The sequence below is a fragment of the Pecten maximus genome, chromosome 17, assembly GCF_902652985.1.
Source record: "Pecten maximus chromosome 17, xPecMax1.1, whole genome shotgun sequence".
Lineage (NCBI taxonomy): Eukaryota > Metazoa > Mollusca > Bivalvia > Pectinida > Pectinidae > Pecten > Pecten maximus.
This window is the reverse complement of record NC_047031.1, coordinates 29,022,730-29,041,617: the sequence shown is the minus strand read 5'-3', so window position 1 is coordinate 29,041,617 and position 18,888 is coordinate 29,022,730. Positions and strand designations below refer to the sequence as shown.

At 39.8% G+C, this 18,888-nt stretch overlaps 1 protein-coding gene across 1 annotated transcript; it reads right to left on the bottom strand.

Annotated features, from left to right (window-relative positions):
* Nucleotides 1-1,730: 1,730 nt before the first annotated feature.
* Nucleotides 1,731-17,347, bottom strand: LOC117315290 (hornerin-like). Its single transcript, XM_033869439.1, has 3 exons — nt 17,179-17,347; nt 6,375-7,193; nt 1,731-5,917 (listed from the first exon to the last, which is right to left on the bottom strand). The coding sequence occupies exons 1-3, from the start codon at nt 17,345-17,347 to the stop codon at nt 1,731-1,733; spliced, it is 5,175 nt and encodes a 1,724-aa protein (XP_033725330.1).
* Between the last annotated feature and the right edge of the window lie 1,541 nt (nt 17,348-18,888).

The following is an 18,888-nucleotide window of genomic DNA, read 5'->3' as shown; positions in this document are numbered from 1 at the left end:
GTTTGTAGTTCTCACAACTGGAGTTGTATAGGTCGAAATCCTTTCTGTTTTTACTGTGTGCGCTACAGATTCACCCGTTCCATAAGTATGTTCCATTGTTTGTCCTGTATAGATTCCAGAAGAATGATCCGCGACTTTTTCTGTACCTCCAGTGGAAGTATGATCCATGTTTTGTCCCGAACTAGCGGTAGACATGGGACTTATTGTTTGTCCCAAACTGACTGAATGGCTGTTTCCTTGCCCCGTACTATCGACGGAAGTATAACGCGTAGCGTGTACAGTACTGCCGCCTTGACCGGGGTCCATTATAGGTCCTGTATTCACGTCAGAGGTCATAATTTGAGCAGAAGCTGTGCCAGACGAATAGTCGAGTTTTCCTCCGTTTATTGCGCCAGGCGTTTGATCCATTACATGGCTCATACTGGCATCATAAACATTGTCTAATCGTTGGCCCATAGTTGGGTTTGACGTGTGGTCAAATGATTGTGCAGTACTGTCCGTATACATGTGGTCTGACATTTGTCCCGAACCAACAGTGTGATCCACCGTTCCAGTATCAGACGTATAACCCATTCGTTGTCCCATATTTGTTCCATGCAATTGATCAACACTTTCTCCGGTTCTAGCGGTAATCACGTGGTCTGCCGTTTGTCCCTTTCGAATGTCAGAAGTATGACGCATTGTTTGGTCATTAGCGGCGCCAGAAGTATGAACTTGTATGTGTCCTACACCATCACCAGACGTACTTCCATACGGTTGTCCCTGATCAGCATGATCTGCGGATTTTCCCACAGTGACGCTGGAAGAATATTCCATTCTTTGATCAATACCATTTCCCGTGGTATGGTCGAACGCTTGTACGGTATTAGGACCCAGACGGTTATCCTGCTTTTGTCCCCATAACAACTGCAGATGGATAGTCTGTTGACTGACCCGTAACGGAACTAGATATATACTCAATTCTTTGTCCCATGCTATCCACAGACGTATGACCTTGGTCCGGAACCTGTCCTAGATCTGTAGTTCCAGAAGAATGGTCCATTATTTGTACAGTATTGGAACCAAGACCGTGATCCTGAGTTTGTCCAATATTACCACCAGATGGATCGCCTGTCGACTCTCCCGTAGAAGAACTAGATATATACTCAATTCTTTGTCCCATAGTATCTGCAGACGTATGACCTTGGTCCATTGTCTGTCCTGGATCTCCAGTTCCAGCCGTACGGTCCATTATTTGTACGTTGTTAGTACCCAGCTCGTGGTGTTGTGTTTCTCCCATAACAACTCCAGATGGATGGTCCGTCGACTGCCCCGTAAAGGAACTAGATATATACTCAATTCTTTGTCCCATACTATCCAGAGACGTATGACCTTGGTCAATTGTCTGTCCCGGATCCCCCTTTCCAGACGAATGGTCCATGGTTTGTTCGGTATAGGAACCCAGACCGTTATTCTGTGTTTGTCCAATATTACCACCAGATGTATGATCTGTCGACTGTCCCGTAACGGAAGTAGAAGAATACTCAGTTCTCTGTCCCATACTATCGCCAGACGTGTGACCTTGGTCGAGAGCTTGCCCCATATCTCCAGTTCCAGCCGCATGGTCTATTGTCTGTACGTTATTAGTACCCAGTCGGTAATCCTGCCTTTGTTCCATAACAACTCCGGATGGATGGTCTGTCGGCTGACCCGTAACGGAAGTAGAAGAATACTCAGTTCTTTGTCCCATATTATCGCCAGATGTATGGCCTTGGTCGAGAGCCTGTCCCATATCTCCAGTGTAAGTAAGCATGGTCCATTGTTTGTACGGTATTAGAACCTAGGCCGTGATCCTGCCTTTGTCCCATAACAAATCCAGATGGATGTTCTGTCGACTGACCCGTAACGGAAGTAGAAGAATACTCAGTTCTTTGTCCCATACTATCGCCAGATGTATGGCCTTGGTCGAGAGCTTGCCCCATATCTCCAGTTCCAGCCGCATGGTCCATTGTTTGTACGGTATTAGAACCCAGTCGGTAATCCTGCCTTTGTCCCATATAACCACCAGATGGATGGTCTGTCGGTTGACCCGTAACGGAAGTAGAAGAATACTCAGTTCTTTGTCCCATACTATCGCCAGATGTATGGCCTTGGTCGAGAGCCTGTCCCATATCTCCAGTGTAAGAAGTATGGTCCATTGTTTGTACGGTATTAGAACCTAGGCCGTGATCCTGCCTTTGTCCCATAGCAATTCCGGATGGATGGTCTGTCGACTGACCCGTAACGGAAGTAGAAGAGTACTCAGTTCTTTGTCCCATACTATCGCCAGATGTATGGCCTTGGCCGAGAGCCTGTCCCATATCTCCAGTGTTAGAAGTATGGTCCATTGTTTGTACGGTATTAGAACCTAGGCCGTGATCCTGCATTTGTCCCATACCAAATCCAGATGGATATTCTGTCGACTGACCCGTAACGGAAGTAGAAGAGTACTCAGTTCTTTGTCCCAAAATATCACTAGACGTATGACCTTGATCCATTGTCTGTCCTGGATTCCCAGTTCCACCCGTATGGTCCATTGTTTGTACGTTATTATTACCCACCCCGTGGTGCTGAATTTTTCCGAAAACAAATCCAGATGGATGTTCTGTCGACTGACCCGTAACGGAAGTAGAAGAATACTCAGTTCTTTGTCCCATACTATCGCCAGATGTATGGCCTTGGTCGAGAGCCTGTCCCATATCTCCAGTGTAAGACGTATGGTCCATTGTTTGTACGGTATTAGAACCTAGGCCGTGATCCTGCCTTTGTCCCATAGCAATTCCGGATGGATGGTCTGTCGACTGACCCGTAACGGAAGTAGAAGAATACTCAGTTCTTTGTCCCATACTATCGCCAGATGTATGGCCTTGGCCGAGAGCCTGTCCCATATCTCCAGTGTTAGAAGTATGGTCCATTGTTTGTACGGTATTAGAACCTAGGCCGTGATCCTGCCTTTGTCCCATACCAAATCCAGATGGATATTCTGTCGACTGACCCGTAACGGAAGCAGAAGAATACTCAGTTCTTTGTCCCATACTATCACCAGATGTATGGCCTTGGTCGAGAGCCTGTCCCATATCTCCAGTGTTAGAAGTATGGTCCATTGTTTGTACGGTATGAGAACCAAGACCGTGATCCTGTGTTTGTCCAATATTACCACCAGATGCTTGATCTGTCGAATGTCCGGTAACGGAAGAAGAAGAATCAATTCTCTGTCCCATAATATCACTAGACGTATAACCTTGATCCATTGTCTGTCCTGGATCCCCAGTTCCACCCGTATGGTCCATTGTTTGTACGTTATTATTACCCACCCCGTGCTGCTGAATTTCTCCGAAAACAAATCCAGATGGATGTTCTGTCGACTGACCCGTAACGGAAGTAGAAGAATACTCTGTTCTTTGTCCCATATTATCGCCAGATGTATGGCCTTGGTCGATAGCCTGTCCCATATTTCCAGTGTGAGAAGTATGGTCCATTGTTTGTACGGTATTAGAACCTAGGCCGTGATCCTGCCTTTGTCCCATAACAATTCCAGATGGATATTCTGTCGACTGACCCGTAACGGAAGTAGAAGAATACTCAGTTCTTTGTCCCATACTATCGCCAGATGTATGGCCTTGGTCGAGAGCCTGTCCCATATCTCCAGTGTTAGAAGTATGGTCCAATGTTTGTACGGTATTAGAACCTAGGCCGTGATCCTGCCTTTGTCCCATAACAATTCCGGATGGATATTCTGTCGACTGACCCGTAACGGAAGTAGAAGAATACTCAGTTCTTTGTCCCATACTATCGCCAGATGTATGGCCTTGGTCGAGAGCCTGTCCCATATCTCCAGTGTTAGAAGTATGGTCCATTGTTTGTACGATATTAGAACCTAGGCCGTGATCCTGTGTATGTCCAATATGACCACCAGATGGATGGTCTGTCGACTGTCCCGTAACGGAACTAGAAGAATAATCAGTTCTCTGTCCCATAGTGTAGCCGGACGTATGGCCTTGATCCATTGTCTGTCCTGGATCCCCAGTTCCACCCGTATGGTCCATTGTTTGTACGTTATTATTAACCACCCTGTGGTGCTGTGTTTCTCCGAAAACAAATCCAGATGGATGTTCTATCGACTGTCCCGTAACGGAAGTAGAAGAATACTCAGTTCTTTGTCCCATAATATCACTAGACGTATGTCCTTGGTCGAGAGCCTGTCCCATATCTCCAGTGTTAGAAGTATGGTCCATTGTTTGTACGGTATTTGAACCTAAGCCGTGATCATGCCTTTGTCCAATAGCAATTCCGGATGGATGGTCTGTCGACTGACCCGTAACGGACGTAGAAGAATACTCAGTTCTTTGTCCCATATTATCGCCAGATGTATGGCCTTGGTCGAGAGCCTGTCCCATATCTCCAGTGTTAGAAGTATGGTCCATTGTTTGTACGATATTAGAACCCAGACCGTGATCCTGTGTTTGTCCAATATACCCACCAGATGGATGGCCTGTCGACTGTCCCGTAATAGGACTTGAAGAATACTCAGTTATATGTCCCATACTATTGCCAGACGTATGGCCTTCACCAGTGCCTTGCCCCACTGTCTGTGTTGTACTGGAGTCGAATCTGCCATTCAATGTTTCTCCAGTACTGTGGCCTGTTCTATGATCCATCGTAGAGATGCCTGAAGATTGGTCTATTCTCTCACCTGTACTGGCACTAAAATCAAATGTTTGTCCCGTATTCGCAGTGGAAGGCTGGTCCATTGCTTGTCCATTACTTGCAGTCATTACATTATGAAGTGGTATTCCATTTACATTTTCCTGAAGATCAGACCGAAGGCTTTCCGGAACAGGAGGAATAAAGCCAGTGTTTGTGGTTAATGAGGATGAATGACTTCCGGATAATACACTTGGCTCCGAGCGTTGTTCTCCAGTAGATCTTCCACTCTGTTCGGCGTGTGTTGACCCGCTGTTAATTAACACATTATTGTGACCGGAAACAATTTCACTTGTACTTCCAGGTGTATAGTCAGCCCCGGATCCCTGATTGTCAACCACGCTACTCTGTCCAGTAACTATATTAGTGCCTGTTTGATAATCCGAAATAGTATTCGAAACAGAACTACTTCCTGTCGGTCCAATCGTTAGTCCATTAAGCCCAGCGTTTCCCATAAATCCTCCTATCGGAAGTCCGTTCGGGTCGTGCAGGTCCTCCTTTGATTTCCCTGGTGAACTGGATACTTTAGTATTTGCTAAAACTAATGCATCGATTGAGAAGTCACCGAGCATGGCTACACCGTCACCGGGTATACCGGGTTTTTCATTACTGGTAACCACTTTATTACTATCCATAGTCGACTCTCCTAATGAGCTTGTGACTTGTGAAGCAGAAGACCCAGAGCTTATTCCAGAATTTTGTGTTTGACTCATTTTCGTGTCATTTATCTGTGTGTTTCGTTCAACTCCTGGGTGGTCGGAAGTAAAATGGGAATTTTCACTAGCACTGGATACATGGAGAATAGTTTCTCCGCCTGGGGCTACATTGTCAATATTTGTCGTGGGGAAGTCATACGAAGCGCCTGTCTGAATATTACTGGACCCAGAGCTTCTCTCCATAGAGGGTATGTTATAGATGATTCCGTTCAAGTTCCTCTTAGTCGTGACACCAGCCTCCGAAGTCAAAGTGTCTTTCCCTGATTCTCCTAAATACGTCCCTTGCTGCGAACCAGAAGACCTCGTAGCCGATATCATTTCCTGATTAGAAACTGCAGTTGTCTCTCCTTCCACTTTAAGTGAGTTTGTGTTAATAGTCCTAGCGTCAGCATATGAGTTTGTGTCTCTGTTTGGTCCCTCGTTAACTGAAATTGTTATATGTGGAGCTTCCGTTACTTGCCCGTTCGAAACTACAGGGTCTGTTGAGTAAGAGGTATAACTGTCAATGGTAGACCCATTCTCTGATCCTACATGTAATACATTGGTATTCCCTGTTCTATTGTCGATAGTTTCCTGGGTCCTATCCGGTCCCCTCATTAACTGCAATGGTGATAAGGGTAACAGGTGTAGTTTGGGGGTACATGTCCGTTACATCACTTTTCCCCGCACTCAAATTGGTAACTGTATCCGAATTCGTCGTTTCAGACACGGGCGAAGTAATTGAACTGGTTGAACTGTGTCTGGTATTAGAAGATGAAAAGGAAGTTGTTTCGCCCGGGTTAGTTTCTGCATTGCCTTGGTAACTGAATGATTCACTACGTTGTATTTTTGTAGTGTCTGGAGTAAAATGAAAGATCGATTCACCAGTACTACCATCTAAATGGCCACTTGATGCTTGTCTGGTTGTATATAGAGTAGACTCAGATTGTTTAGTACCATCAGAGCCAGGGGATATGTTCAGAATTGTTTCACTTGCCCGAGTGCGCGGCGACTCGGGTGAGTAATGGAATAGTGTCTCTGTTTCTTTGTTTTGGATATTTGCGGTATCAGGAGTGAAATGGAAAATTGTCTCCCCTGTGTCGCTATTTACCCGAGATGTATGTGTGGTCGGATACTCATTGTTGAATACTGGTGATGTGCGGTAGGATGTGATGCCTCCGCGCCTATAACCTGAGACCGGGCTTAGATACTGCTCAGCCTGATTTTCGGCAGCTTTCGCAGTCTGTCTAACATAGTTACCGCCATAAAACATGTTTCCTGTGTTTCCCCTCCTCCTGTTAACTCTTGTCGGCATGTACGTGGGTAGCGCCTCTTCTGTGTGGTAATCAATCGCTTTCCCAATGTCCGCAGCATTACGGAAATTTGGTGAGAATGATGCTAATTGCGAGGACGTGTAATGATCCTGGTTGCTCGACTTGCCCAGGTTGTTTGTTGGCGTGCTACCTGACCATACGCCTGTGTTTGTGGAGGAGAAACTTTCGGGTAACCTTCCATTGTTCATTGAAGCAATACCATCCATGTTAGCCGATGGTGGTCCACTCGCCGGCATATCATACGTGTTGAAGGAATTACCTGGTGCCGTACCAGTGTTCATGTCAGGGGATGGTGTCACAGATTCAGTATTCCATGTACTAGGCAACGTAGCATCCACCGCCTGGCGCTTCTTCCTTTTGAGATACTGAACGCTATTCGTATCCGGGAATGGTTCAATGATCGCCACATCAGCACACCCGACATAGGTATAAAGACCGTCATCTGCAACAAATATAAATGTAATTTTATAAATATTCATGTCGTTACATCGTACATTATATAATGGTCGCGAAATGTCCTGTCAGTAAATATCGTAAAATTGCGACAACAATGTACGTTTACGGACCGACGTCTAACTTGGGACGAATAACAGCTGCAGCCAGCTATATGATAGTTTAGCTAGTATGACGGCTTCCTGTCTGCACTAACATGTAGATCAGTGATATTTGGTTTATCATTGTTTAGCATCCTATCAAAAACTAAGGTCATTTAACGACGGCCTCCCATGCGTGCGATATGCATGTTTGTGGTGAGTGTGTATGTTTTGAAAGACTGCGGTATGTTGGTGTTAAGTCTCCTTGTGATCAATAAGTGATGGCATATGGAAGACTAAAATATATATATATGGACATGGAATGCGCTGAAACGGTACAATTTTACAAAGGCAATGCATCCCCTCATAAGCCATAAGTCAACCATAGCTATAAGGGTAAGTTTTTCGACCAAGGACACAACCACAGTAGCACAGACCGGTCCCTATCCTATGTTTCCCGATAAAACAAACCGACAGATGTTTGGTATAAAGACCACCAGGATTAGTGTTTTGATGAAATTTTAATTTAAGTAGTGCTAATTTTGATAATGATAGCAAGGAATAGAGAAATCCCAATAGCTGCTTGAAACATTCAATCAATTACAGATATTAGAGAAAAAGACAAGAGGCCCAGGGGCCTTAACGGTCATCTGACTCTAAATTAAAACCCTTATATTATTGTAGTATGCATTCTCTGTAGCAAGTATATAGTGGCACTGTTGGCCATGGTGGCCATCTTGGATTTCTGACCGACCCAATAAATAACAACATTTGGTCTGGACCATCTAAGGATAATGTCTGGTAAGTTCGAGCTGAATCCCACCGGTGGAATTTGAGAAGAAGTTTGAAATAGGTGTTGTTCAGGAAAACCATGATTTCGCAATCATGTTACAAAATTGCCGCCATTGCTGCCATGTTAAAGTTTTTACGAGAAAAAATAAAAAATAACAACACTTTGTTGGCCCTCCTTCCTTGACAACCTCACCCATTTCCAGCTCAATGGCACCAATGGAACTGGAGAAGAAGTTTAAAACGTGTTTTTCAAGATGGTGGTTATGGCGGCCATCTTGGATTTCAGACCAATCTAAAAAATAACAACACTTGGTCGGGATCATCTCAGGATCATTTCAAGCAAGTTTCAGCCCAACAGCACTGGTGGAACTTGAGAAGAAGTTTAAAATTTGTTTTTCAATATGGTGGTTATGACGGCCATCTTGGATTTTGGACCGACCCAAAAAATAACAAAAAATAACAACACTTGATCGGGATCATATCAGGAACATTTCAGGCAAGTTTCAGCTCAATAGCACTGGTGGAACTTTAGAAGAAGTTTTAAATGTGTTTTTCAAGATGGCGGCTATGGCGGCCATCTTAGATTTCGGACCGACCCGAAAAATAACAACACTTGGTCGGGATCATATCAGGATCATTTCAGGCAAGTTTCAGCTCAATAGCACTGGTGGAACTTGAGAGGAAGTTTAAAATGTGTTGTTCAAGATGGCGGCTATGGCGGCCATCTTGGATTTCGGACCGACCCGAAAAATAACAACACTTGGTCGGGATCATTTCAGGATCATTTCTGGCAAGTTTCAGCCCAACAGCACTGGTGGAACTTGAGAAGAAGTTTAAAATGTGTTTTCAAAATGGCGGCTATGGCGGCCATCTTGGATTTCGGACCAACCCGAAAAATAACAACACTTGGTCAGGACCATCTCAGGATCATTTCTGGCAAGTTTCATCTTAATGCCACTGGTGGAACTTGAGAAGAAGATTGAAATGTGAAAAGTTTACGGACGACGAACGGCGGACGACGACGGACGAAGCACGATGGCTATAGGTCATCCTGACCCTTCGGGTCAGATGACCTAAAAGGTAATCCGGGTATTTACTACTACTTTATTATATTTTAACGATAAAATTTGTACATTTTAATAAGATAACGAACATATTATTTGGTCTTTTAAAGTGGCCGACAGTTCAGACAGAACAAACGAAAATTATTAATATAGCAATTAAAAAAAAAAAAACAGAACACGAAGTCCCTTTACAGAATTGAATCAGTTACAGACTCGATTTCGAAATAATGTCGCTCAGTGATTGCTCATTACTTCATTCAGATTTTTCTTTACCCGAAAACATTAATTCATATATAAAACAAATATGCATGGAGAAGGAAAAAATATCATTTGTATAATGTAAATGGAGAAAAAATGTGAGTATTACCAAATGAGACAAATTAAACAAGATCTTTAAGACTTTTCTATAGCATACATATTGTACTTTGTGTTTCAATATCATATGCATATTGTTTATGTACAAGTCACAAGCCTGACATAGACATCATTAATCGATTTACTTATTTTTCGTTACAAAAGTATAAGGTTTGTACGACTTATATCATGTGGTCGAACAAAGACAATTATCGAGTTCCAATATTACTAATACCTAATGTCTTGATATCATTTTTGCAAACATGAGAAATTATCTCACAGCAGCTCCTTAGAACTTCAGAAAATTCACAAAATCCCGGACATTTTCATAATCTTTTTAATAACTGTTTTATAAGCTGGCATAGCTTTTAGCGAAACAGTAATTGGCCATTGATTTCTGAACATTTCACGTGTATTAATGCAGACGAAGGGAGGTAACTCGAACAGATATTTTGCGTGAAAATTTACTGAAAAAAAATGAAACAAAAATAAAAGAAATGTTTTTGATTAGATTGTGTAATAATCATAACATGTGTTGTAAATACACACCTAAGAAATACCAAGAAAACCCGACACCCCCTGAATCAAGTATGAAACTCAGTTGATTTAACATTTTGGCAGAAGAATACATCTGTGATTTTGTTAATGAATATCTTTCCGATAGCATTGGGTGTAGGCGTAGTGGTTGTCAATTATCAATAAACTGAATCATTTTCCGGAGTTTAATTGTGATTTTGAACAGGGTACCTGTTTATTAAAATTACCAACTACACAAACACCCGTCTGTGTCTATAGTGATCAGGCAGCTTCTCTGCTCAAAATCAAAAGACTATATGACGACTCGGCTAAATGGATACCATTCGTCACCACGGTAATTAATATCGATGATATTTATGTATTGTTAGTATCCTGACATCCCCATACATCACCTGTAAATCATTGGGTAGTAAAACACCTATCTGATAATGCATCATTTTGGTATGTCATCCATGTCAAATATATTCTAATGGTAGATGCAAAAAATATATTCCCATTCGAAAAAAAATATATTAAAAGATAAATAGAGAAGTCATTTGTCATTATTTTTTACGGATCATCGTAAAAATTAATATGACATTACAATCTAAGTAGTTAATGTAGTTTTTTTCTGTAAAAATGTCGAATTTAAGCTATCTGGTCACCAAACATGCCGAATCATCGTTAAAATCAGTATTGTTAAACAGCTTTGAATAGGTTCAGGATTATAAAGTATTAAAACCAATGGCGAGATGTCAGACCCGTTCCTACCCTCTCCGCGGCAACGTATTATACCAATCTAATTATGACAATATATCCGGGAACCTTGTTACTAAGACAATTCTTATGATTTGGTTTGGTTTATTTTGTTTTAACGTCCTATTAACAGCTAAGGTCATTTAAGGACGGCTTCCCGTGCGTGCGACATGCATGCGTGTGGCGAGAGCATATGTGATATTCTTATGAACAAAGTACTTACATGTGATATTGTCTCTATACATAAGATATATTAAGATATCGTTGATACTTAATTAGGCAAGAGAGATTGTATTTGTAAGTTTCACTCGTGTTATATCTGTCCCATAGAATAAAAAAATGTGTTGGTTATCTTTTTCTTAATCGACCAGTTTTTAAACACGTACCGGGTTAATGTGACAGATATGAACAAAAACTTGTCTGTTATTCCAAGGATCTTTGTATGATTCAAAATCAACTAATCAATTAATTGCTTAATTGCAACCGGTCCTTGACGCAAATTATACAAGAAAATGTTTTGTTCTTATATTATATATTATAGCGTTTATCAGATGTTAAAATGTTATGCCTGTAAATCCAGTTGAAGTTTTTTTTATTATAATGTAACACGAAAGCGAGTAATGTGTCTTCATCGGTGATCGAATTATTAAGTTTAACGAACTAATTAATATAACTAATGTTAAAAGACTAATGAAAATGTGTATTTTTATCAGATTAATTAATAACATGATCTGTCCTTGATTAAAATGAAAATGTTTTGTTGTATCAACTACGAACACTACATTAATTGTATATATTATATTGTAAATATGTTTTTCTCTATACAACATGTCAATATGTGAAAAAAGAATAAATGAATTGAACCCGCGATACTCGGCTTACCAGACCGCCAATCTAGGAATACGGGCACTCTTCAGGGCGACCGTGTTATGTACACTTATACAATTAAAACCTGCCATAATAATTACAAATCGAAAAACACATCAATGTATCGTTAAGCTGCCTAGGCTTTTAACAGCCGAGTCCACGAGTCGATGACCGTTACCAGACAGGAATGACAGTAACAGTCAATGTATATGTCTGTAAGGTATCAAAGCCTTGTTTATTCCAAACATCAAAGGAACATTACTACCGCCATCATAGACAAATAACACCTGTCAGTCAAGACAGGTCAACAGTGATCTAGTGTTGGTACACAAACTACGTATACATATATCACACGTTTGTTCCAGCTTTGTTAATAGTCTACATCTTGACATCTCTCTCGGCCTATTTTACTCGGTCCCCTCCTCGGTATCAACACTTTAAGCCTTTAAGCATCACTGGCGAGTCTTAGTAACAGTCAAATGTCCCTTTGATTTTTATTGGGATGTGTTTATATCTTGTGTTTGTGTCAATAATCCCCCTACAGCATCTACGAATCCTCATGTACAGTGCTAAAATAAACTTGACAATAATTTCTGTTTATAAAAATTTCTTCTCGTAAATCACACTGAATTTTTTGTTTTTAATAATATTTAAGACGAATAACAGGGACAACTGACAACTACGAAGAGACAATAGCAAGGAAATGCTGTAAATACAAATTACGTACATCACAGGTGAGAAGCATTATTAGGCTAGATTCTGACATTTCGTTTGACTAGTTTGAAGTCCCCATTCACCACCTTTTAGGCCCTTAGCACCAATGACGTTTCTATACGACAAAACAGCTGTATGAGTTTTAAATCGGTCTGTGCTCTGTTTTAACTCTTATCTTATATTGAAATGTACTAATATCCTGCATGCCTTCTGTATTCCTTTGAAAACATACACGAATCTTAATTTCAATGCAAGATTCGTTTGGTTTATTTTGTTTAACGTCCTATTAACATCTAAGGTCATTTAAGGACGGCCTCCCGTGCGTGCGACATGCATGCGTGAGGCGAGTGCGTATGTGTGTTTTGGGAGGCTGCGGTATGTTCGTGTTAAGTCTCCTTGTGATAGGCCGGAATTTTTGCCGATTTATAGTGCTACCTCACTGAAGCATACTGCCGAAGACACCCAGCAGCACACACATGTAAGAATAACTTTACTAATACGTTTTTTCTGTATATAATTTGTTTTTCTAATAAATCACGTTGAGACAACCGACACCTATCAACATAGACATACCAACAGCTGGACAATGACGCATTGTATAGAGATACAAATTACGTACAAACATAGCACGTGTGGTAAAGGTTTGTTAGTTTCACAAAATGAATACATTGTATATCAGGTAAAAGTTACTTGACAAATTATTGGTCACAGAAATAAATATTTGTCTTGTGATAAACATTATCATGAAATTTACAACTACATCTAATACGAAGACAATACCAATGAACATTCAATCGGTAGATATCCGAAAAAATGCCGTTGTTCGCCAGTGTAATATAGCATGGGGAGTTAATTAATATGGACAATGACGTGACGTCATCAATTATGAATGGCGCAACACAATGACGGTCTTCTATATAATTATAACAGTTTTCCAAATGGAAGTTTTCTGAGGCACGTGATAGAAATTTTCTGTTTGTTTTCATGTCATATGAGATTTTATGAAACTCGTTTCGAATTTTTGATTTATTGTTCGTCATGGCTCGCAAAAACAGCTTTGGTCTAGAATATCGTACAAAATGAAAACTCATTAAATACCCAAATGAAAAAAACCCTAATAGAACAAGAACAATGCATCACATTTAACATCACCACAAAAACCAGTGTTATAAGAGTGCCGAGTCAGTTAGCGGTATGATACCGAGATAGGAAGACAAAAGCTCGTAAAGTCGGGGGTGGAGGCGGACAGGATGTAAGTAAAAACATTAAAGTATAAAGATACCTAGTGTTGTAGTTGAGTCAGCATGATCTATTTCCGACTTTTCATCGTTCTAAAAGAAGAACAAACAAATAAGTATGCTCATAATAGAAGCAGTATCATTACAAACAGGTGATTTTTGACAGATTACATTACCAGAACTATCCTGAGCTAAAGACATTTTATTTCGGTAACTTGATTTTAAGTGATACCTTCCTTTGAATGATGCATGTCACTCATAAATCAGAAATAAAACCCAAATAAGATCATAAATACCGAAGATTGATCAATGTCATGGATTCGGTATCAACGCTTTGCAGAAAAAGTGTTATCGTTTTCTATAATTCATGTTATTAATATTCAGCTACCGTACCATGACCAGGCTATACATCTCCATTAGTTTACACAATTCTGATTGCTTTGCTCACGACAATGATATAACAGTATCTTATTATGTTATTGCGGTGAGCATAACTTCATAATTATTTTCGAGAAGGACCGAATCAACCACAAGCATGTGTTACCTGAGGTGTTACCTGAAGCTATTGGAGTTAAAACATGCAAATTAGTCTCTGTGTGGTAATTATCCATGTCTTGCGGATTAGTATTGCCCATAAGCCTTAAAACAATACAAAATGCAAACAAGGGGCAAAGAGGATATGTACCGCTCACTTGAATATTCCAGGGATTATGGCAAAAGATTTCCTATTTGATCAAATTACCTTAATCTTTGACTCGAGTGACCTTGATATTTGATCAGTTTACTCTATGTTTAATTCTGAATAACAAAATATTCATCAGTGAATAGATAGAAAATTTGTCCTTGACCTTGCTTGCTTCAATCTCAGTATGGATTTTGTGAAATGAACATGTTGACCAAATTTTATGAAAATCAGTCAATAAATACTAAAGTAAACAGCTTGGAGTTCAATATGTGGACCGACAGTCAGACAGACGGGCGGACAGACGAGCGGACGAAGTGATTGCTAAAGAGCACCCTATCTCCAATATGGATACCTTAAATCAAACCAAGGTTATCTCATTCCTACAAAAAAAGCTATTTTAATTTAAATTTCCACATAGGACCCCACCCTTCTGGGTTCTGTCATTGAAACAGAAGAACTGTGAAGCATTTGAATTATTTCACCTATTGTGCCCAACACTTCCGATCTCTGAGGGTCCAGCCTCAAAGATTACAGACAATTGATTCATCTTCACCAACGCATACTTTAGACAAACGTTCATTCCAACAGAAGAAAGCCGTTTACAGAAACCCAACCTCTCGGGCCATTCACGAAAGGTATACTAATTGTACCTGCTGCCCCAATTGCATGATTGTAATTGGCGACTAAATTTGTGATCTTTTCTCTTCTTTCCTATAAGCTTTCTTTTTACTTGTTTTTTCGCTTGAATATGCCTCACTTTTAACCTTTAGTTGACCGTTTAGTTGCCCCTGTGAAAAAGGCCTAGGGTCTGTCTCCTGGCCGAGACATACCAGTCTATTTACTACTGTTTAGCGCTCAGTATTATGGGATTTTAGGACGACCTCGAGATGCATGCATGAGGTGTACATGTATGAGCGTATGTTTATATGTTGATGTTCGTTTCCTTGTGATAGCGCGGAACTGATGCCGACTCGATAGTGCTACTTCACTGAAGCAAACTGCAGAAGACACCCATCCGGTCACATAATGTTAACGGGCGATACAGTTTAATGCTGAACGTTAAGCGTAAGTAGCAACAACCATTTTATAGACTTTGGCATATCGCGGCCAGGGAACAGAACCCAAAGCCATCCTCACAAACGAAAACTGAAAAGAGCCCAAAACATTTATAAAATATAGCAGGGAAGGTACATTGACATCATGATGCTATAATATATTGTTCGATACTGGATAATTAACAAAGAACATAAAAATGATTGATATTGGATAAAAACAGTTTATCACATATAACCGCCCCATGGTACCTAAACACACCACGATAAAAGGCAGGTCTGATAATCCATATCATCATTATTGATGGGTTTAAATGTTAGAAATGGCAGAAAGAATAACTTAAGACCGATATAATCGTCAATCTTTCTCCGACATGGAAAGTGGGCCCAAGTTTAATGTTAAAAGGGAGGGATAGTATCCGATGTCATGAGTACGACACGCCTTTTTAATGCCAGGATGGCGGTAGATGTGTCTTTATCATAACAAAGTGCCACTCGCTGACATTTAAGTTATACCATGACAAATCTTTATGTATTACAGTTGTAGGTCATAAAATGGTTGCCTTCGATCAAACATTTATATTGGTATATTATTCTAAAGTTGTAGCGTGAAACATCAATATGTATTTTAACGTTAAGGTCGGAAGTATATCTTATTTCGTTCTATATATTACATATGCCAAGAGTCCCTCTTGTTATAATTGGGTAACGTGCAGGTTAATATATGTCATATGAACCCAGTGTTTCTAAATTTGGAACAGCCAGGTCACATGGACACTATATTTCTTAATACAAAATAGTGAGACCATATAGACTCCATGACTCTATACCTATTGTTATTGACTATATGGACCCCGGAATAATGCACACCCTGTATTTACATATCAAATGTATTAATAATCCCAAAATCGCCGAATATGTTATATTTTTCTTAAATACTTGTGTATAAAGGCTTTTTCATTTGATGTGTTTGATTTAGAATCTTAAAGTTTTAGTATGTTTTACATTCTGATATAATATATATTCATATTAGGTAATTATCAATTACATATTACATGTCAATGTACCAGGTTAATATGTCTCAGTGTAATATGAAAATTTCATTTTGGTTTATATGGTGTTATATCTACCTAGTAGAAAAACATTACCTCGGGCTTCTCCCTCAGTCAAAATTATTCTACCATGCCAATATAACACCATATTAACGTCATTAAATTATTCCTCTATGCCGATATAACACCATATTAACATCATGAATAATTGGTAAGTATTATGTCATATGTTTGTTTCAGGGGATTAACGTCCTCGCAAAAGCCAGCGCCTTATCAGGACGCCTGTCAACGTGACACCTATGGAGGAAAACAGAGCACAGAAAGACAGCAGTGAGGATAGAAAGGAAATATTTCAAAACCAAAGTGTTGCTATGGGGACAGAAGATCCATTTCGGTCTTTGAAATGTCCCCATTATAGAAGACACGGAAGAAAATCCCCAATTATTACTTTTAGTAGCCTTCTACAATAAACATCCAATTTGATCATCGGGATCTCCAATGTTCTGTCACAATTAATGGCCTTAAAGCACATCTATAAATTGGTTTGTTTTGTATTGTTACCGTCCTATCTATCGTCTTCATGGTCAATGTGAACTATATTTGAAGTCATAATTTTGGTGACGCATCATTATGTATTATGTAATTTAATAATATTATCAAATATCTATCATGTTTTAAGTTATACCACCGTGATCATAATGCATGGCCACCTGTGGTCTAACGTCAAGAAATATAAGTTAACCATTTATATGTCATCATTTTATCTTGCAATGGTCGCCTTGGTTAAAATGATTTAATACTGACCTGTGGTAAAACGCCAGCGTAGAACACAGTGGACACAACTGGACACATGTGGCGCAAGTGTCACGTGATCAGTTTCATCAACTTCAGTACGTAACGTCTTTTTGTTTAGAACATCCATAACATGATTACTGAAGCACTCCTCTGTGACGTCACCAGCAGATTCACACATGCTGAACTCCACATGTCCTTTATGATTTAATGATCTTGTGACTTTAATGTTGATCGGGCGACCTTTGATGTACTGCTTTACAATGAAGGGTCCTCTGAGCGATCCTTCACCACATACACTGCATTTGGATGAGCTTGGATTCTGTTTGAGAAAACATGACACATAAACAGTTAATCATGACGTGACATGTAATTGTCTGGATTTTTCAAAAATATTTAATATGATTGAAAGGTAAACATTACTATTTTAAAACAACTGCGGAACAATCTATATTAACTTATATTAATCACGCTTGTTGGCCCGGATTGAAGCACTTGAGGGGTCTTACAGTGGATAACCAAGACTTCCCTGAGAAAACCCACGTGCTCGAGCAGGTGACCCAATACCTTTTCACGTTCAATCGGGTAATCGAAACCCGGCTGCCTAGATGAAAGTCATGTGTGTTACCACTGTGCCACCCGACAACCCACTAATATAATTAGATATCTGATTTTTTGTTGTTATTATTCATATCAGACACATCTGAATGAAAAAAATGACTTGAAAAGAAACAAACAATTCATCAAACTACTATATTGTTATGAATTACAAATGTACGTAAGAATTGGTTATGTAAATATGAATACATGTATCAACTAAGCATTAATTATTTAGACATTTTTGTAGTATATTCCTATACAGGATTGCAGATAAACTGAATAACACGCCTTACATTACAAAATAGAATAACTGAAGTTTGATACTTGCACTCATGATTATTTGTGTACAAAATATATAAACTTGTACTGATCATAATTTGTGTATAGAATATATAAACTTGTACTTTGGTTTTATTGGTTTAACGTCCTCTTAACAGCTAAGGTAATTTAAAGACGGACTCTCGTGCGTGCGATATGCATGCGTGTGGTGGGTGCGTATGTGTATTTTGGGAGGCTGCGGTATGTTCGTGTTAAGTCTCCTTGTGATAGGCCGAAACGTTTGCCGATTTAAAGTGCTATCTCACTGAAGCATACTGCCGAAGACACCCAGCAGGACACCCCACCCGGTCACATTATACTTACAGCGGGCAAACCAGTCGTCCCACTCCTTATATGCTGAGCGCTAAGCAGGAGTAATAAACCGGTACTGATCACCGTTTGTGTATAAAAGACATTCACTCATTTTAAGTAATAATTGGACAGAACGTAAATCAGAAAAAATAATACATGTACTTAAATTAAACTATGAATTTGTTGTCGCTGGGTGTTTTGCCTGGTAGTATTGTAGCGATTGCTAGGGCATCTACCCGATATCGGGATTATATGACACGAGTTTATACCATTGAAAGGAATAGTCCGAATAATAGTACAACTACTGTACTTATACGATATATAACGTGTTGGGAAAAAATTCGATCATGTACGGATGGCCTTTAACGCCGATGTATGGACTCGTGTCTTCCAGACAAATTATAAAACCCGACCTGTTGTAGTGTTAACAAAGGATAAAAGTGTTTTAGACACGTTTTACCATACATACAAACTAAGTGAATATTATGCAAG